We start from the raw sequence: 21,946 nt of genomic DNA, 5'->3' as shown, positions 1-21,946 counted from the left end.
AACACAATTTGTAAGCAGCAGAATCAAGATTTGAATGCAGGTCTCCGACTTCAAGTCCAACACTCTTTCTACTGCGCCATATGACTTTTCATAATTTTGCTGAGTTCCATTTCTGGAAAAGCCTCACAAATTACACATAAATTTCTGGTGATTGGGACGTGCAGTTGAGGGCTGGAGGAGGTGGAGTGGAGAGGTCAGGGAGCCACTTCCCTAGAGCACAGCTGCCAAATTGGCTCTGGTCTCTATGTTTTCTTTCCCACTGGACCCAGAGCCCTACTATGGCTAGTAGCCAGATGAAGTAGAGGCATGGATCTGCTGCCTGGTTCTACCTGGGCATTACCTGCTTGCTTACTTTCTCCTCCTTCGAGTTCTTTCAGGAGGCAAAAAGGATGGAGAGGCCAAGTTCAGGTCATTAAGAGCCTTGCCAATGAGGGTTCCCACCAAATTCTTCAAAGTCTTATCAGCACTGTGGGGTGTCTAATACCATTTCCTTCCATTGTTTGTTTTTTTTTTTTCTTCTGGCAATTAAGTGAAGGCCAATTCCCCCTAGAAGCAGGTTGGCTATTGTGGATGGGGGTGGGGGATGCTCTGACTGACGTCAACACTTTGACTTTATGTCCCTTTGCATAAAGACCTAAGCTCTTGGGCTGCTTAATAGCTAGACATTTCAGAGTCAAAAGAGTTCTGAGCTAGCCACCCCCCAAAACTGGGAAGCATGGATCCCTAAGGACATTTGTCAACCACCTTGGAGGCTGGTTTCCAGAGGGCCTCAGAGACCCAGCAGGGTAAGGGTATGGTTTTGTTTGGAGAAAATCTCTCTGCTCAGCATGGGTTGGGGGAAGTGCAGGAGGCTTAACAGGAGGAGGAGGGAGAAGGAAGGGAAGATGGGATAAGATTTAGAAGTGACCTGGTGGAGACTGGGCTGCCTATAGACTGCGGTGGTGGAAATAACCCAAGCAACAAAGGTAGTTCACATTTATATAGCGTTTTGTGGTTTATAATGTGCTTTGCATCCATTATCTCATTTGATTCTGGGAACAACCCTGTGAGGTGGTTATTATAGGTAGTATGGTCCCCATTTTACAAATGAAGAAACTAAGGCTCAGGGAGATTAAGTGAGCTATCTAATGAATGTTACGTTAATGGAATGACTTGCCCAAGGTCTTACAGCTAGCACAGTTGAGCATAGATTTTGGAGTCTTCTAAGTCTAAATCCATATTTCAAATCATCAGTGCATAGATCTGGAAAGGATTTCAGAGGTCATCTGGGCCATCCTCCTCATTTTACACATGAGGCAATTGAAGCCTATTGAACTTAAAGTGGCTTGCCCAAGGTTTACACAGGCAAGGAATGGTAGAGTCAGAATTTGAACTCAGGTCCTGTGACTCAAAATCCAGCATTCTTTCCACTGCAGCCACCAAAATCATTTTCCTAAAGCTTAGGTAGAATTGTCACCCCCCTACCTCCCTCCCTCAATAAACTTGAGTGGATCCCTGTCACCTCCAGAATCAAATATAAAATCCTCTGTTTTGCTTTCCAAACGCTTTATAACCTAAACCCCTCCGACCTTTTCAATCTTCTTATACCCCTCCCCCCACACCCTCTTAGAGCCATTGATGGCTTCCTTGCTATTCCTCGAATAAGACCCTCCATCTCTTCATTCTGGGCATTTTCACTGGCTGTCTCCCATGCCTGGAATGTTCTCCCTCCTCCTCTCCACCTCCTGGCTTCCCTACCTTCCTTCAAGTCCCAACTAAATCCCATTTTCTACAGGAAGCCATTCCCAATCCCCCTTAATTCTAGTGCCATCCCTCTATTGATTATTTGTCCTGTAGATCGCTTGTTTGTGCAAAGCTGCTTGAATGTTGTCTCCCCCATTAGATTGTGAGCTCCTTGAGAGCAGAGACAATTTACCTTTTTTTGTATCTCCAGTCCTTAGTGCAGTGTGTGGAACATAGTAGATGCTTAGCATATGTTTGTTGACTGACTGATTGACTGTACCACATAGCCTCCTTTTCCTATAACACAGCTGCTTCCTTCTGGCAGCATGCAATCCCAACCAGCAAATGACTCAAAAGTCTTAGACATTTGGCATCCATGCTATGACTTTGGTTTTTGTAGTAGGCTTCCCTAGGTCCCAGGTTTGAGTTATAGCTCAAACCTAGTTTGAACCTGGAAAAATCATTTAACTTCCCCAGGTCTCTGTTTCTTTTTCTATAAAATAAATTTTGCATCACTGGATTGCAGTGAGGAAAGTACTTCAAAAAGTATTATATGATGTGAACTACTTGACATAGACTCAGATGAAAATGAATTAGCATTTCCTAGCATGGTCCACTTAAAGAACCTGGAAGTTCATGAGCAAAAATTTTGGAGAGGCAGCTGGCTGAGAATAGACCTCGGTTTCCTTATGTCTAAAATAAAGGACTTTGAGTAGATGACCTCTCAAGTGCCTTCTGGATCTAAGTCTTATGATTCTCTGACTGTCTCCTTTTCGTTTGCTTGTAGCTCTCCTGGGCAGGATCATCCCTAGAGGGCAGTCAGGTCTTTCCCCTGTGGCCTGTATGTGGTTGATGAATATCAATACCATGTTAGTTAAAAAATAAGGCCTACTCAATATTGTCTTCCCCTCAAAGTAAACCTGGCTGGTATAAAACTTGAACGAAACTATAGTCAGTTTTGTCCCCCATCCCCTAGCATATACCTATATGTTTTTTTCCTATTAGAAATATCACATTTTAGTGGTTTCACCTATATTTGAGGGCACCTATAATTAGGCCAATGTGGGTATGTACTTAACTGACTAGAGAAGTTGTGAATAGTAGGGTCAGGTAGGTGGTATAATAGATGGAGAGCCCAGCCTGGAGACAGGAAGATGGGAGTTCAAATTTGGCTTCATATACTTGCTAGCTATGTAACCCCAGGTACCTACCTCAAAGGGTTGTGGTGAGGATCAAATGAAACAGTATTTGTAAAGCACCTGGCATAGTTACATATTACATAAATGTGTGTTCCTTTCCCTCCTTAAAAGGCTATGATTCTAAAACATCGTAGCACATTTTAACAAGGGTGGTGCAGTGCACAGAGCACTGGGCTTGATGTCAGGAAGACTGCTCTTCATGAGTTCAAAATTGGCCTCAGATGCTTATTAACTGTGTGACCCTGAGCAAGTCACTTAACCCTGTTTGCCTCAGTTTCCTCATCTGTAAAATGAGCTGGAGAAGGAAATGGCAAATCACTTTGGTATCTTTGCGAAGAAAATCTCCAAAAAGAGATCACAAAGGGTCAGAAAGAACTGAAGCAACTGAATAACACCACCAACCATTACCAGAAACTAAAGAAAACCACAATTTTAGGCTCTTGGGGAAAAATGATTGCCTCTCCAACATTTTTTAGGCTCATTCTGCTGGTCATCATAGGACAACCTGTATGACCTTGGGCAAGTCACTTAACTTTTGTGAGTTGGTATTGGAGACCTGATCCTTTCAGGAAATTCAGTTCTCTCCAACCGGACTGCTTTTCTAGAGTTTGTGATTTCCAGAAACTCACTGTTCTGCAAGATGAAATCAACATTGAAATTTTCACCTTCTCAGATCATTTCCCTCCTTTGCTGCAGGTCTTCATCATGCCCTTGTATGGGGTAACCTTACCCTTTTTCAGCTTCTTTTAATGTGTTGTATTCCCCCCCCCATTAGATTGGGAACTTCTTGAGTAAAGGGACGGTCTTATGCCTTTCTTTGTATCCCTAGCTCTTAGCACAGGGCCTGACACATAGTAGGTGCTTAATAAATGTTTATTGATTCTCACTCAGCCTGTTTCCTCATCCATAAAATTAGGGGGCTGTACTAGGTGACTTCTGAGTTTCCTCCTACTTCTTAGTCTGTGATTCTATAATCTGAAGCATAATGAAAATCAGAAGAGATTAACATGGGAAAAAAATCAACGAGAATACTTTTCACTGATTTGGGTCTTTGGACTATGGATTCAGGGATCCTGAGCTCTTGTTGTTATTAAATCATTTAAGTCATGTCCCCATTTGGGGTTTTCTTGGCAAAGATATTGGAGTGGTTTGCCGTTTCCTACTCCAGTTTATTTTACAGATGAGGAAACTGAGGCAAACAGGGACAAGTGACTTGCCCAGAGTCACACAACTAGTAAGTGTCTGAGATGGGATTTGAACTCATGAAGATGAGTCTTCCTGTTTCCAAGCTCAGTACTTTATCTGCTGCACCACCTAGCTCTCACCATGCCTGAACACTTCATTCTTATAGCACATTACAGTTTACAACAGCCAATGTACTAGGTGGTATAGTTATTAGTATCCTCATTTGACAGATGAGTTCAGAGTAGTTACATGGATTACCCATGGCCATCCCACTAGTGAGTGATGGAATCAGGAGCTGAAACCAGACCTCCTCACTCCCAGTCCAATGGTCCTTCCACCAACTACAGCTGCCTCTTATGTTTAGGGCTGTGTTGGGCCTTGTGCTTAAATCTAACAGCAGGTGGCTCATTTTGGGAAGGAAAGAAGGAAGGAGAAAGAAAGGAAGGAGGAGGAGGAGGAGGAGGAGGGGGAAGAAGAGAAGAAGCAGGACACTTGTTCCTCCTTACCCCAAACCCTGCCAGTGATAGAACATTCTACTCATTGCTGACAGGGTTCTTTCTCCATATTCTTCACAGATGACGTGCCTGAAGCTTCTATCTCTTGCTCTGGGCCTCTTCATATCAGGTAAGGAAAGATGTTCCTGTTTTTGTCTGGTTTAGAATATTTACATTACTTGCTGTCTTAATGCTCAGACAATGCCTGGCACGTAGTATAAGTGCTTAATAAATATTTTTTTGCTTTGCTTTGTCTGCCTTTGCCATCTTGAGATTTTTGGTGGTTTGGCAGATCCTTTACTCGGTAGTGTGCTGGTAAATGTTTAACAACTGGCTCTCTGAGGGAAAAATGTATGTGGAACAAACTTTAAGTTTAATGTGCCTTATTGACATTTTCTCTATCACTTCCTTAAGTCTAAAAATCAATAAAATAATAAATTAAAGCCCTGATTTGTAGCCTTTGCCAATTTCTGAGGGGTAATGCTTACATTGAAAATTTAACAAGCAGCTTTCCAGTAATAGGAGCCTGCTTCAGCTTTGCTCCATATCCACTATTCCCACCTTCCTGGTAAGAGGAAATAAGAACTTTATATTCATCCACATCTGGTGGGCCCAAAGCCTAAGTGCGATTTTTAAAAAATTGTATTTTATTTTTCCCCAATTGCATGTAAAAGCATGTTTTAAAATTCTTTTATTTTAAAATTTTGAGTACCAAAATTTTCTCCTTCCCTCCCCTCTCCTTATTTGATGTAGGATATACACGTGTAATTATGCAAAATATATTTCTGTATTAGTCATGTTGTAAAAGAAAACACAGATTTAAAAAAATAAAGCCCATGAAAAAAATAAAGCAAAAAATAGTATGCTTTGATCTGCATTCAGACTCCATCAGTTCTTTTTCTTAAGCAATGGACTCTTTATTATCTTGATTTAACAAACAATTGAAGAATTTTTCATTAAGTGCCTACTGCATGCTAGGTTAGTTAATTTTGGAGAGGCTTTTTAATCATTCTGGCCATAGGATGATGGTTTTTTTTTCAGTCACAGCAATTTCCAAAGTCTCTTAGCATAGAGCTTGGCACATATTGGCGTTTGCTAAATACTTCTTTTTTCTTTTTCTTTTTTTCTTTTAAATTAATTCATTTTGGTTTATCAACAGTCACATCCATAAGCTTTTGAGTTTTAAATTTTTCTCCTCCTCCCTCACCCCCCCCAGATGGCATGCATCTGATAAAGGCTATCCATATACATTCCTATTAAACATATTTTCACATTAGTCATGTTGTAAGGAAGAATTAGGACCAATAGGAGGAACCACCAGAAACAAGAAACAAAACAAAACAGAAGAAAAAAATAGCAAATAGTATGCTTCAATCAAAACTTCTTGATTGATTAATTCTGACTCCAAAGTCCAGTTTTGGGAAGATTCAGTCTCATTTCCTTCAGCCTCATCATGTCTAATATGGCTTGGGTTGGTAGGCCTAGTAGCACTGACCTGTGTTCTAATCTCCCAGCTTCCTTTCCACCCTTCTTTGTGGAAGGCAGGAAGGGTCAGACGTCAGTCAGTCGCTGCACCCTTTTTGGAGATGACCACATCAAAACCTTTGATGACCACTTCTACAGCTTCGGTGGAGACTGTAGTTACCTCCTGACTGGAGACTGCTGGAAGCACTCTTTCTCCATTTTGGGTGAGTGGGCATTGAATGGAGGAGTCAAGAATTTGTATAATGACTCGTCAAAGGTAAGCTGGCTTAGATAAGAGTGACTAAGCAATTGTGAGAGGACTCATCAATTGGGGCCACAGGATCATAGAATTTAGACCTAGAAGTGACCATAGAGATCACATATTCCTACACCCTTATTTTACAAATGAGAGGGATGTGATTTGCCCAACATAACGTAGGCAGTAAGTAGCAGAACCATGATTGAAGCCAAATTCTTTCCACTAAACTTATGCAACATCACCAGAATGGTAGAGAGATTCCCTATGGAATTAAAGATTAAGAATGATAGTTTTTATGCCACTTCTAGAGCAGATGCCATCATTGGAAATGTGTTGACACCTTCTTGCTCCTACTATTCACCTCTGTTGTTGTGGTTGCATTCTATTGGCAAGATGCATTTAAACAGATACACCCACACATGTATTTACACGTGTACATTTATACATATATATGTACAAATATATGTGTGTGTAATTTGAAGAGAGAATACTAACAACTAGGAAGACCTAGAAAGATTTCCTATAGGAGATAGCACTTGAGGTGAGCCTTGAAGGAAGCTAAAGATTCTAGAGTGTATTCAAGCATTATTGATAGTTAAGGTGGTACAGTGGATAGAGTGCAGGGCCTAAAGTCAGGAAGACCTAAGTTCAAATCCTGCCTCAGACACTTAGTAGCTGTGTGACCCGTGGCAAGTCATTGGACCTCTGTCTGCCTCAGTTTCCTCAATTGTAAAATGGGTACAACTGGAGAAGAAAATGACAAACCACTCCAGTGTTTTTGCCAAGAAAACCCCACAGGAGTCATGATGGGTTGGATGTGACTGAATGACTCAACAAGTCTTTACTGAATGTCAGGCAGCCAAGTGTCACAGTAGATAGTTGGATTTGGATTTAAGAAGACCTGAGTTTAAATGTGACCTCAAACATTTACTATGTGACCCTGAGGCATGTGCCTCAGTTTCCTCATTTGTGAAATGGGGACTTCCAGACTTGGTGAAAAAAATAACATGAGATAGTATTGGTAAAACAGGCCATGTGAATGCCAGCTGTTATTATACTAAGTAGTATCTGCTTAATATGCAGCCCTGTGCTCAGTAATATGGGGAATACCAAGAAGGATGAGACAATTTTTGCCTTGAAGCATATTATGTTCTAGATGAAGAGATAAGCTCTGTACATGAACTCATTAGAGAATGATGAAGTGCTAAACTGGTTGGTGTTGACTTCAGTAATTCAGAGAAGAGAGAGAGCACCAGTGAGTACTTAGGAAAGCTTTCATGAAGGAGATAGGGTTTGAGATGGGTCATAGGGTCATACATGTAGAGCTGGAAGGGATTTTGGAAATCATTTAGTGTTTCTCACTGCTGCTTTCCCCCCCTTCCCACCCCGCCCCATAGTATTATGGCCCTAGAAGTTAAATGACTTGACCAAGGTCACCCAGGGAGTTAGTGGCAGATGTAGAATTTAAACTCATGTCTTCTGACTCCAAATCCATTGTTTCTTCACTCTGGAATCTGGGTCTTCCTGGATACCAAGTCCAGATTCTGTGTACCATACCAGACTAGCTCTTTTCTTAATCCCTCCATTAGAGTGGGGAATCTCAGTTGAAATCATCTCAGTTCCTGGAATTAGGATTCACAGGCCCTCATTTGTGCTATGGTCCTGATGGCTTGTTGACTAAACTCTGCTAGATTTAAAGCCCCTTTCTTTGTTTAGTTTACTTCCAGTAGCTCAGTTGTTTGGCACATAGGTTCTCACCAACCTTATTCATGTCCTTGGTGGGTAATATGAGGCTCTGTAGGAAAGAGAAGGGAGCAAGGATGTTAGAAGCACAGAATCTCAAGGTTAGAAAGGACTTCAGAGGCCATCTACCATAAATCATTCCTGAACAAGAATGCCCTCTACAATATACCCAACAAATGGTCATCCAGTCAATTCTACCTTTGGGTATCTCTAATTGTTAGACTGTTTGAGGCAGCTAGGTGGTGCAGTGGATAGAAGGCTGGGCTTGATTAGATGTAAGGGCTGGGGTGATGAGGAAGACAGAAGAGTTGAAGATGACTCCAAAGCATCTGTTTGCTATGCTTCCTTGGGAGGATTTCTGTTAGTTCAAAGTGCTCCATACCATATAGATTAAAGAATTCCATAAGTAGTTCTCTTTATTTAATGATTTCAACCTTAAGAAAAACAAGAAAATACATCTTCTTTCATCCACCAATGATTTCTTTTGATATTGCAGGGGGTTTTGAAAATGGCAAGAGGAAAAGTCTCTCTGTGTATCTTGGGGAATTTTTTGACATCCACTTGTTTATCAATGGCACCGTGACACAGGGAGACCAAAGGTAAGCCAAGGACTCAAAGTTACAGAGTTGGAAAGAACCTTAGAGACAATCTAGCTTAGCCTACTCATTTTTAATGTTATAATGTTTTATTGACAAATTTTATCTTTGACACCATTCTCAGTTCTCAATACTTCTTTCCTAATACAACCCTTCTTTGTAACAAAGAAAAAGTTAAACTGCTGCATCTGAGGGCATATTCACCATTCTGTACCTATAGTCTGCCACCTCTCTACCAGGAGGATAGAAGTGTGCTTCATCATCAAATCCCTGGAACCATTGCATTTAACTTGAAATATGGTGTCTTTTAGTTCTGTTTTCATTTACATTATTGTGGTCATGGTGCAGATTTTCTCTCTTAGTTCTGCTTTCTTAGCTCTCCATCTCTTTCATAAAGCCTTCTTTATTTCTTCGAATTTGTCATACTCATCATTTCTTACGGTGCACCCATCTAGCATGATTTATTTAGGCATTCCCTGATCAATGGGCTCTTACTTTGTTTCTTGGTTTTGTTTTTTGTTTTTTTTTGTTTGCTTTCTTTTTTTTTGCTGCCATTAACTGTGCTGTTATGAATATTGAGGTATAGATGGGACCTTTCTGTCTCTGCTGTCTTTGGGTTAGATGCCCAATGGTAGAATCATCAACATCCTAATTTTAAAGGCAAGAAACTAAGAAGGTGAAATAACTTATCATGGTTTGCTAATGGTAGAACCCAGACTTGCCTAATATCACATAGTGTAAAGAAGAGCTGGGAGTAGAACTCAGATCTCCTAATTCCCATTAGTTGCTTCCCCCACCCCCACCAGAAACTTTCAGAGTTAGAAGAGAAATTAGAAACCAAATAGTCCAGCCCATAAAGGGAAGCATTTTGCCTCTACAATGTATCTGAAGAGGGTCCTCTAACCTCCATTCTGCCTTGGCTCACTTCAGTTCTTAGGAAAGTTTTTTTTTTTTTTTTTTACTTCAAGCCTATATATCCGCCTTTTTTCAAATTCCACCTATAGTTCTTAGTTGTAACCTCTGGGACCAAATCAAACGAGTCCATGATGTTTCACTTGGCTGAACTAGGAGCAAATTCCATGCGGACAGGGACTATGTCTTATTCAAACTCTGTCCCTCTCCTGAAGATATTCTGTACAAAGGAGGTCCTCATAACAAGAATTCACATTTATACAGCACTTTAGGGTTTATAAAATGTTTTGTTTACAATAAGCCTATGAGTTATATAGAACAAAAATAAAATTTCCATTTTATAGAGAAGGAAACTGAACCTTAAAGGAGAAGAATGCCTTGTTGTATTCCCAAAGCTGGTAAATGGCAAAGTGAGGGAACTGAGGGCTTCTGGTTAGCAAATGTTTGTTGAAAGTAATTGGGGAATGGCTGAACAAGTTGTGGTATATGATTGTGATAGAATACTACTGTGCTATAAGAAATTATGAGCTCAATGATCTTAGAAAAGCATGGAAAGACTTGCACAAAATAACGAAGAGTGAAATGAGCAGAACCAAGAGAACGTTTTATCCAGTAACAGTAATATTGTTTTAAGAATGACTTTGAGTGGATGAGTTATTTTGACTATTATAATACTCAAATTAATTATAAAGGTCATATGAAGAAAGATGTCATCTGCATCCCTGGAAAGAACTGATAAATAGAAGTATGGATAGAGTAATTTTACATATGTTCATATATATATATATATACACACACACAGATCTATCTATCTATCTATCTATCTATCTATCTATCTATCTATCTATCTATCTATCTATCTGTGTCTAATGGTAGCCATTTCTAGGATGGGAGGTAGGGAAGAAAAAAAAGGAATTTACATGATAATTTTGTTGTATATTTGAAAGGAATAGCAAGTTGTACGTAATTGACTTGCAGTTTCATGTGAAATCATCTTTTTTATTGTACTATGCTATGGAAATACTTGTTTTATTTCTTAATTTATTTCATAAATTAAAAAATAAAATAAATTAGAAAAAGAAAGGAATGGGATTGGGGGAGCAATTGTGGAGACTGAGATATAAACATGTCACTTGGTAAGCTGATGAATTCTTTTGCAGAATTTCCATTCCTTATGCCTCCAAAGGGCTGTATTTAGAAATGGAGGCTGGTTACCACAAGTTGTTCAGTGAGGTCTACGGCTTTGTGGCCAAGATTGATGCCAATGGGAACTTCCAGATTCTTCTGCCTGAAAGACACTTCAATAAGACCTGTGGACTGTGTGGCAACTTCAATGACTTTGCAGAAGATGACTTTATAACCCAGGAAGGTAGGATTTAATGAGCTAGGTTTTTTCTCAGAAATGGTTACACGGAATTGGCTGAAATCAACCCCATCGAATGAAATAATATTTATAAAGTGCTTTAAAACAGTGTGTCTGGCACATGGTAGGTACTTAACAAATGCTTGTTCCACCTCCCACCCCCCAACTCTAGATAAATATTTCTTAAACTTTTTTTTCTTTTGTCTCAGTACTCCTTTATTCTCTTAAAAATTATTGACATCTCCTCCAAAGAGCTTATGTTTATCTGGTTTACATCTATCAATATTTGCCATATTAAAATTAAAGTATCTTAGCATTATCATGAAAATTGTTTTGACCTTGTAGACTCCCTGAAAGGATCTTTGGGGTCCCCAGACCACACTTTGAGAACCAACGCTCTGGACAAATGGCATAAAGAGACAGTAGAATACTACAGAAAGAGTGATGGACTAAATCAGAAGAACTGGGTTCAGTTTTTGTTTCTGACATTTATTATCTCTGTGACCATGGTTAAGATGTTTTTATTCTGTGAGCGCCAATTTCTTCATTTGTAAAATGGGGGCCTGGTCACCACCTGCTTCCCAAGGATGTTGTGGGAAAAGCACTCTTCATACCTCAAGACACGTAAGAAATATAATTTATTATTATTGACCTGAACCATGATCAATGAAATCATTATTTGCTTAGACATGGTAAGGTCCTCGAGAGCAGAGACTGTCATGATTTCTTGAATTTGTAACCCCAGTGCTTAGCACAGTGCATGGCACATTGTAAGTACATAATAAATACTTTCTCATTCATTCATTTATATGCATCAGAGTGTAGCATGGACAATTGAAAACCACTGATAACTCCTAAATCTCAGTTTGGCTGGTAATTTTAATCACCAAACCTATTTAATCAGAGCTCTTCCCAGATGGAAGCAAAAATGGATGAATCAGAGTTTTTCTTTATTCTTCTTGTCCCTACTTGTTCCCTTCCCCCTTCTCTCTCCCCCCCCTCCCACTGCTGCCTGTACTCAGTGGAGATTCTAGTAAGCAGGGATAATGCTCCAAAAGCATCAACAGAAGGGAGGAGATAAAGAGAAGCTAGAACCAAGAATAATTAACTATACACTGGGTAATTAACCCCCGATTAATCAGGAACTGATAACACTTTACATTGTGTTGATGATAATCATTTAACCTCTTTGGGCTACAGCTGTCCTCATCAGTAAAATAAGGGAATTTGATTAGATAATTCTTAAATCCTGTGATGTAAGCATGACAGCAATAATCCTTATTTATATAAATCTTTAGGATTTCAAAGTACTTTCTATATATATATATATATATATCACTTCATTTGAACCTCATAATAGACATGTGAGATAGATAACCTTTTTGCTGGGAAAGAAAGGGTTATTTCATTAGTGGAGAACTTCCATTGTGGAAATTCCCTCCACCATCCTAGATCAGCAACTTATTTGTAATTTATAAACCTCAGACCATTGACTGTGGCTCTAAGAAATAGAGTGATTTGCCCCAAGCTGCATAGCTAGTTTATGTCAGAAACTCATCCTGGAACCAGGTCTTCCTGACTCCAAAGGGCGTTCTTTCTTGACTATGCCATGTTACCTTCTGAGTGGATAATAGAAGTATTATTATCCTTATTTTTCAGATGAGGAAAGAGGCTCAGAGAAGTTATTTTTCACTCAAGGTCACACAGCAAACAAGCAGCACAGCAAGGTTCCAAGCCCAAGGTTTTCTGCCCGATGCTATTTCTACTGCTCCTCACTGTCTTCATGACCATGCTGAACAATGATGCCCTTTCTTCTTGGGCAGTAAAATCTATTCTTTTTTTAACCTTGCATTTCAATCTCAGGGAGAGCATACAGTGACTCCCAAAGTGAAGGAACAGCTATCAGTTTGTACCAGGCTAGAACTCAGAACTCAAGTTAGTCCTGGGGTGGGAGGATGGAGGGACAACCCCAGCAAGTAGTTTTTCTGAGGGTGGGGTGAGGTATATACTTGTGATTTCATAGATTTGGGGAATTCTTTGGTATGGAAACTTCTTTCAGTTACAGAATAGCAATTCACCTCTAACTTAGAGTCTTAGAAAGATGTCCACAGGCACTGGGAAGTTCTAATTTGCCCAGGGTCATTCAATCTAAGCAGGGAGCTGGCAAAAATGTTCATGGCCTCAGTTGTCTGTATACAAATGCACAACAGAGCAAACTATAGATCTTAACACGGGGAGGAAAACTCAACTACATAAATATCATTTACTTGCATGGAATTAGTGGCATAAATGACCTCCAGGAAATCTATGATTTGAAAAGGAGGTTGACTAGTAATGCAGTAAAAATGAGGAAAAAGTCTAAGTACCGCAATGGTACCCACCAAATGTTGAAAGACCTAAAGGAAGGTCTCCAGCACAGATGATGGAAATCCTATTGAGGATATGTAGAAAGATGTAGACAGAGTCACATAGAATGAGAAAGCATTGATAGGTTTATTTCACTTTGCACCATTGGAAGGAGTTCCCACATTGATGAAGTCATGGGTCAATTGATGTATTGAGTTGTAAAGTATCTGTGAAATTTTGTGGGATGGGACTCAAGACTCAAACAGGCACTGGAAAGGTATATGATTTTTAAGTATGACAGAGTGCATTCACTTTGAAAAGGTACATGCATTAAGAAGATCTACTGAAGTGAGGAAGTCCAGGTGGCATACATGGTAGAGAGCACATTTGAGTGAGAATCAACCTAGGAAGAAACAACTAGACCACTAGGACAGAAGATGGAAATAATCGGTGTTTAGGAAATAGATCATAAACCTGTCACAGAGGCATAATATAATAATGATTAGGAACTGTTATTGAGACATCTATGAGAATGTTTCTGTGCCAAAAGCAAAGACACCTGTGACTTTTGGCTTATCATAATGATAATTTCATCTTTCAAAATGTGGAGGAAGTGAGAAACTACTATCTTGGCTCTAATTTTGACACACAAAGAGGAAGGAAATGGTTGATGTGATATGGAAGATGGGGACTTTGAAGGCAAGTGACCATTCCATTGAAAAATCTGTTGGAGAGAATGAGCAGAAAGCTGAGCATAATCTTAATGCCTTCTGGATTTGGGGAGAAAAGATTTCAAAGAGAACATAAAAAGGATCGGTAGGTCCAATGGCCTAAAATGTTACAGAGAATGCTGATCCAACAAGGATAGGAAGCTCTCAAAAAATGAAATTCTAAAGATATGACAGAAATAATTTTAATGATAAAAAGACAATGTGTCTAAAGAGATTGGCATAAATTTACTGGGAACTCAATGATTAACTTACATTTTATTTTTAAAAAATCATTATTTACTTATTTTTAACATTCTTTTTAAATTTTGAGCTCCAAATTCTTTCCCTTCCTTCCACCCTCTTCCCCACCCACTGAGAAAGCAAGCAATATGATATCAATTATGCATGTGAAATCATGCAAAACACAATTTTCATATTAGCCACATTTTTTTAAAAACTAGAAAAATAAAGAAAGTGAGAAAATAATGCTTCAATTTGTACTCAGATTTCATCAGTTCTCTTTCTGGAGGTGGGCAGCATTTTTTCATCATGAGTCCTTTGGAATTGCCTTGAATCCTTGTATTGATTAGAGTGGCCAAGTCTTTCATAGTGATCAACTTACATTTTAAAGACACGTATAGAAGATGGGCTACTAGGTGGTGAAGTGGATAGAGTGCTGGCCCTGGAGTCAGGAAGACTCATTTTCCTGAATTCAAATCTAGCCTCAGATACTTACTAGCTGTATGACCCTGGGCAAGTCACTTAACCTTGTTTGCCTCAGTTTCCCCATCTGTAAAATGATCTGGGGAAGGAAATGGTAAACCACTCTGGTATCTTTGTGGGGTCACAAAGAGTTGGACATGATGGAAACAACTGAATAACAACAATAGAAGATGGTTAATACATAACACATAATAGAGGATGAATACAAAAGACCAGTACAATCCATCAAGAAAAGTGTCAGGATCCCAAAATCTCAGGATGTGACTGGCTATGAATCTTAAGGGGAAAAAAGTCTTTTTTAGTTATATTGGGGATAGGAGAAAGATTCAAAAAGAAATAATATCATTGCTCAGGGTTGATGGGACCATGACAACAGGTGAGCATCTCTACAGTCAGAATTTAGCATTGCCACAGCTACTTAAAATTTCCTTTGAGTTCTTGTGGCTATTATGGCTTTTTGGAATGAAGTTTTTGTTACTATCCTGTTCAAATGGTAATAATAATTTCAAAAAGAAAATTGTTTTGGAGATTTATATAGTAGGATTATAGTTATCATTATAGTTATATAGTAGGATTATAGTTATGAGCTTAAGTCACTAGCTTCAGATAAGCTTTATCTCAGGCTGCTTAAAGAACTGTAAGACATAATTGCTGATCCCCAGTTAGGCCGCTTCCAGATATTGTGGAGAATGAAACTTGCCATGGTATTGTGATGGACAAGGGAAGAGGGAGACTACAAGTTATAAGCTAGTGAGCTTGATTTTAATTTCTGGCAAGATTCTAGAATGGAGTATGAAAGAAATGTTATTGGAGTGTTTTGTGAAGGAAACCATTACTAAAAGCTATTATGGCTTAATTAAGAACAGGTAATGTTGAGCTAACCTCTTTTTTTAAAATAGTAACTTTGTTGGCATATGAAAAGAATGCTGTAGACATGATATACCTAGGTTTCTCCAAGGAATTTGAAAGTTTCTCATGCCACCTTTGTGGACAAGATGGAGAGATATATTGTAGATAATATCTATAACTGACTGAATGATCAGATCCCAGTATGATCATTAACCAACCAATGTCAGCTTGGAGAAAGATAAGTTTTCTATGAATCTGTACTTGTGCCTAAGCTGTTCAATATTTTAAAAATTAAATCTTAAAGTGTTAAGTAAATAAACATCATCTAGTATGATGATGATTATTTTTGGCACTGAAAATAGGAAATGGATACAAGAAAAGACAGTGACAGATCATTTTTATTTCCTAAGAAGATTTAACCAATATGGATTTTACACAAAGAGACCAAAAGAGCCTACCTTCTTTTCCTCACCAATTTGACAAATAATAGTAGCTGAGGACACCATCAGTTCATGTATAGGCTCATTTGTAAGATCACTATGGAAAAGGATAGTGGAGAATGATGAGCGGTATCACCTCGTCAAATAAAGAGAAGCAGTGAAGCGGAAAACAAGATTCCAGGAAGCTTGGTGAGACACTCAACTAAACAAAAAAAAAAAAAAAAAAAAAAAAAAAAAGGTTCTGAAGACATATAAAGGGGAAACTGGCAAGCCAACAAACAGATGAAAGAAAAGATTTCAAAATATTTTTGCAACGAAACATTTTCTCCATCAGTTGTAATGGAGTCACCATATTTGAACAACAATAACAGCAATAATAATACCTGACTTTAAGGTTTCCAAAGCACTTTATATATAGTAATACATGGATATTACATGTAATTAATATGTGCATTTGATTCTCACAACAACCCTTTAAGGTAGGTGCTATTTTATACCCATTTTACAGATAAGGAAACTGAGGCTGAGAGAAGTTAAGTACCTTGCCCAGTAACACATAGTTAGCAAGTGACAGAGGCAAGATTTGAATCCAGGCCTTCTTGACTCTAAGTCCAGCATTCTATCTACTACAATATGCTGCCTTAATTATGCATGACTGGAAAAGAAGATGGATTGGTCATATGGCAAGAGTGAAAGGTAACTGATGGAGAGCCTGTGTGCTTCATTGCTACCCACACCTGCTGTGGAGGATTTATAGGAAAATACAGATAAGAATGTTGTTCAGTCATTTTTCAGTTGTATCTGACCCTGCATGACCATATTTGAGGTTTTCTTGGCAAAGGAACTAGAGTGGTTTGCCATTTCCTTCTTCAGCTCATTTTACAGGTGAGGAGACTGAGGCAAACAGGGTTAAGTGACTTGTCCAGGGTCACACAGCTAGTCAGTGTCTTAGGCTAGATTTGAACTCATGAAGAGGAGACTTCCTGAATCCAGACCCCAAGCTCTATCCATTGTGTCACCTAGCTACTGCATAGATAAGAATGCCACAGAATAATGGGGCATGGTTGGCACAGAATGATAGGACAATCTGTCCCATTGAATGGAGTACCTGACTTAATGACAGCACAGATCTACTGAAGTACTAAGATTTTATCACTCTCTTGAAAGAAGGCATAGATGGCATGTTTTTATAATTCTATTTTACATAGAATTCTATGTAATAATATAATAATATGACAAATATATAACATATTTATTATATAATATAACAATATATAAATATAATAATAATAAAAACAATAATTCTGTTTTACATAATTCTAGATTACATGAAACTGAGGTATAGCTAACATGTTGGATAACAGAGTTAGGATCCGAAAAAAGTGACCATGAGTTAGAGAGGATGGGTTAAATCTAATAATATGAAATTTAATTAGGATAAATGTAAGTTTCTATTTCTGAGTTCAGCTACTTAGCCTCACAAACACAGGTTAAGAGAAGCCAGTCTAGGCAACAGTTCACTTGAAAAAGATCTGATGGTTTTAGTGGACCAACATGTGGAATAGTTCAATATGACTCTCAATATGACGTGGCAGTCAAAAAAGTCAAAAGTAATCATGGGATGTTCATGACTCCCAGTGCCCAGAATGAAGGAGGAAACTCTCAATAGACTCTGATCTGATCAGAATACTTGTATTGTGTATAGCTCTGGGTCCCATCTTTTAGGACAGACATTGTCCACATCAAATGTGTTGTCAATCAAGTATCATTCCACAGGAGTGATACTAGGATTGTGAGGGGTCTGGAAAAGACCAGCTATAAAAGCATCATTTGAAGGAACTGGGATATTGAATCTGAAGAAGAAAAGATTCAGGCGACCTGAAAGAAGCCATGATTCGTCTTCAGCTCTTTGAAGGCCTGTGATGTGGAAGAGTAAGGATGAGACTTATTCTTCCTGTCCCCTGGCTATAGAGTACAGAATAGTAGATGTGAGCTTCAGAGAAATTGATTTAGGCTCAGTATAAGGAAAAACTTAGTAATACTTAGAGCAATCAAAAGATAGAATGGTCTGCTTCAGAGGTCAGTGAGTAATTAGATATAGGTTGGATTTAATGGCTTTTGAGATCTCTTTCAACTTACAGATTTTCCCTGAAGTCATTTAACTTCTATGAGTATCATTTTTAATGTCTGTAAGGTGTCACTTAACCCTGTTTGCCTCAGCTTCCTCATCTCTAAAATGAATTGGAGAAGGAAATGGCAAACCACTTTAGTATCTCTGCTAAGAAAACCTCAAATGGAGTCGTGAAGAGCTAGACACAACTAAAAAACAATTGAGCAACAGCAAAGACAAGATGGGCATTGTAATATTTACATGGTATACTTCACAAAGTTGTTATTGAAAAAGTGCTTTGTAAATTTGAAACTACTCTACAAAGGTAGGTTATTATTATTGTCTCAGCTCTCTTTGGGATTTCTTAGCACTTGACTTGGTTTTACTTCATTGAATTTTCAAGCTAGAAGTGACTTTAGAGATCTAGTTGAACTTTCTCATTTTATGGGGAAATGTGAATGGAGAAAGTGAAGCCCAGAGGGATTGAATAACTTTCCCAAGGACATCCAAGAAATGAGTGGCAGAGCTGAGACTGGAAAGCCAGACTGCTGACTCCTAGTTCTGCAGTCCTTCCACACCACTCCACTGCCTCTCCGCATCTCCTGTTCCTCATTTGCCTTTCCCCTCAGTCACCACATGCAGTGTGTCTTACCTCTCCTCTCAAAAGAAAGGTCAGTCCCTTCAACCCAGAGGCTATACTATCTGTTCCACTATGGCAGTCATTTTCCGACCCTGAGGCATTGCCTAAACCACAAGGCCCCATTTTCAGAAAGCACGATTTAGCAAATGTGCATGATGGAAGACAGGAGTCTCTTCCTTACTTTTCTCCATTAACTTGCTGAGCAATACTGACTGGGTGGTTTGAACTCTCATTGTCATTATTGGGATCCTATGACTTCTGACTGCCAGAGTCCCATGACCTTTGACACAGGGATGCCTGAGAGGAGAGGGAAGGGCTTGAAAGGTTTTGTCAGGCATGCAGCCATTGATGACCTTGAAATGTTGAATCATGAATCATGATTTCTCAGTCCTTTGGTGTTTACTGTGACTAAGACCTCTGGTAGCTGGCAGCATATCCCTCATATAAGACTTACCCAAGGACACACATAATGTATAGAAACACAAAAGGAAAGGTAACTAGAAACATCACAGAATAATACTGCTTTGCCACATGGAGGTCCCACCTTGGTGAAAGACTTCTCTCCCTCCCTTTATCTCCTTTATTTTTGCTTCTCACTGCCTCTTTCTTTTTTCCCCTTAGTAGTATTTACTTTTTTCCCAATTACATATAAAGATAGTTTTCAACATTCATTTTTGTAAGATTTCTCCCTTCCCTAGACCTCCCCAAGATAGCAAGCAATCTGATATAGGCTATACATGCACAATCATGTTAAACATATTTCCTCATTAATCATGTTGTGAAGAAGAATCAGAACAAAAGGGAAAAACCATGAGAACGAACAAACAAAAAACAACAACAAAAAAAATGAAAACAGTATGCTTAGATCTGCATTCAGACTTCATAGCTCTTTCTCTGGATGTGGATAGCATTTTCCATCATGAGTCTTTTGGAATTGTCTTGGATCACGGTATTGCTGTTGCTGCCTCTTTCTCCTCTCTTTTTTTATCCTGTCTCCTCTCCCTCTTTCTTTCTCTTCATTTCTCCTCCTCTCTCTTCTCTCTTTCTGTCCCTTTGTCATCCTTTTTAATTCCCCCTTTCCTTCTCTCCTTCAATTAATTTCCTTTCTTCTTCTTTCTCCTCCTTTCTCCTTCTCCTCCTTCTCATTGTCCTCCTCTTCCTTCTCTTTCTCTTCTTCCTCCTCCCCTTCTCCTTTTTCTCCTTCTCTTGTTCCTGTTCCTCTTTCTCTTCTTCCTTTTTCTCTTCCTCCTCCTCTTTTACCACCTCCCTCTCCCTCCTTTTCTCCCTCTCTCTCCTCTTGCTGTTGCCTTTCTCTCCCCCACAGCTTAATTGTCTTGCCATCATTGTCACTTTCATCGTCTAGTGATATCCAATCTTGAAGTGCTCCTCAAGTTGCTAATCCAGAGGTTACCCCAAATAAAGGAGGGATTTCTGCCCTCAGAACCTCACCCTGCAGTGCTTATGGTTGAATAGAAGCAGACTTACCTAAAGTGAGGAGATGCATTGAGATGTGATGGGGTGGGGACATCTGGTGACTCCTCTCTATTCCAACTCTTGTTCCATAGGCACCTTGACCTCTGATCCCTACGACTTTGCCAACTCTTGGGCCTTACGCGGTGCAGAGCATGGGTGTAAGCGAGTCTCTCCTCCAAGTGGCACATGCAATATCTCTTCTGTGGAGATGGAGAAGGTAGGTGCTATTCAGCATGTGGCTGACATGCGCAAGTGTTTCCATCAGCAAAATTGATGCCACATCTATTATGTATGTGTATGTATATACACATACACACACACACACATATATAGGGGTATACTAGTGTGCTAGTAGTACTAGTGTACAGAATTGGCTCATACAGGCTTATAAGAGATTGTTAAATTTTCATTTTGAGCATTTATAACTTGGAAATCAGCAAAAGCTACATACTAGGACTTGAATTATTTTTCTGTTGATTGTCTAGACTTAAAAAAAAACTGAAGGAGAAAATGTTAATAATGAAGATTATACTTAAATGTTTCATGTATACATTTCCTTTCCAGAGAGCTGATTGTTAAACATTTACCAGCATAGCCCTGGACCACACACATGTATAGTAAGCACTCAGAAAATGTGCTGATTGTTGAATAGCCATCTAATCATGTGCCCTTGGGCAAGTCAGATTTTTTTTTTTTAACTAAATTCCTGTTGTAACTTTTGAAAAGTGAGAGGATGGACTAAGTGATCTTTGAGATCTTTTCTAGCCCTCAAAGTCCATTTCTATAATTCTATGACTGAAGGCTCTACTGTGTCAGCTAAGTATCTTACAAAGAAGTATTCCATTTCTTAAATTAGATTTTCTTTTTTATTATTATGAACTTAACAAACATAAAAAATGAACATTTCCAAATATAAAGAACAGAAAAAGGAGATTATACATGAAATCATAAATCTCTGTTACAGCTAAAAAAAGATATATTACAGTAGTTCAAATTTTGCCCTGCTTGTACATGTCCCCTTCTGAAACTTCCTTTTATTCTCTTCTGTGTAGTTCTAAAATGTTCCATTGATTCTTTCTTTTTTTTTTCCATCATTTTTGGCATCACTATCACTATTCCCCCTCTTGCCTCCTTCCCTGTAAAAAAGTCCTCCCTATAACAAATAAGCATACTCAAGCAAAACAAATCCATGCATTGATCATGTCTGAAAATATATGTCTCATTCTGTATCTCAAGTCCATCACTTTTCTGCCAAGAGCTGGGAAGAGAGTCATTATCAGTCTTCTGGAGTCCTGGTTGGTGACTACATTGGTCATAGTTCTTAAGATGATTTCCTTTACAATGTGTTAGTCATTGTATAAATTGTTTCCCAAGTTTTGCTTATTTTACATCACTTCATGTAAGTTGTCTCAGGTATCTCTGAATTCATCTCTTTCATGATTTTTTGGGGGTACAATAACATTCTAGTATATTCACATAGCACAATTTGAGCACAATTCAGTATAATATAGCAAAATTTAGCCATTCATCTATTGACAGGAACCCCTTTAATTTCCAAATTTTTGCTACAAAAAAATGTTGCTATTAATATTTTTGGACATTTCAGTCTTTTTTTTCTCTTTCTCCAATCTCTCTGGAGTATATGCTTAGTAGTTATATTTCTGGGACAAGAGGTACAATGATTTTGGGAGTCAGAGTTACAAATTGTTTTCCGGAAC

At 38.7% G+C, this 21,946-nt stretch overlaps 1 protein-coding gene across 2 annotated transcripts in view; it reads left to right on the top strand.

Moving 5' to 3' along the window:
- The first annotated feature begins 637 nt into the window (after positions 1-637).
- Positions 638-21,946, top strand: part of VWF (von Willebrand factor) — a 202,486-nt gene continuing 181,177 nt past the window's right edge. Inside the window, exons 1-6 of one of the 2 annotated variants that reach the window (XM_027838876.1) lie at positions 638-785; positions 4,682-4,730; positions 6,142-6,288; positions 8,563-8,665; positions 10,735-10,943; positions 20,321-20,445. In XM_027838876.1, coding sequence (XP_027694677.1) covers positions 4,682-4,730; positions 6,142-6,288; positions 8,563-8,665; positions 10,735-10,943; positions 20,321-20,445 — 633 coding nt within the window. In that variant the 5' untranslated portion in view covers positions 638-785. Of the gene's footprint in view, positions 786-4,681; positions 4,731-6,114; positions 6,289-8,562; positions 8,666-10,734; positions 10,944-20,320; positions 20,446-21,946 lie in introns of both variants that reach the window. The other variant, XM_027838875.1, reaches the window with a different exon arrangement.

The sequence above is a fragment of the Vombatus ursinus genome, unplaced genomic scaffold (assembly GCF_900497805.2).
Source record: "Vombatus ursinus unplaced genomic scaffold, bare-nosed wombat genome assembly UNPS02014830.1, whole genome shotgun sequence".
Lineage (NCBI taxonomy): Eukaryota > Metazoa > Chordata > Mammalia > Diprotodontia > Vombatidae > Vombatus > Vombatus ursinus.
The sequence above is the reverse complement of the archived record's forward strand: the minus strand, read 5'-3'. Positions and strand labels throughout refer to the sequence as shown.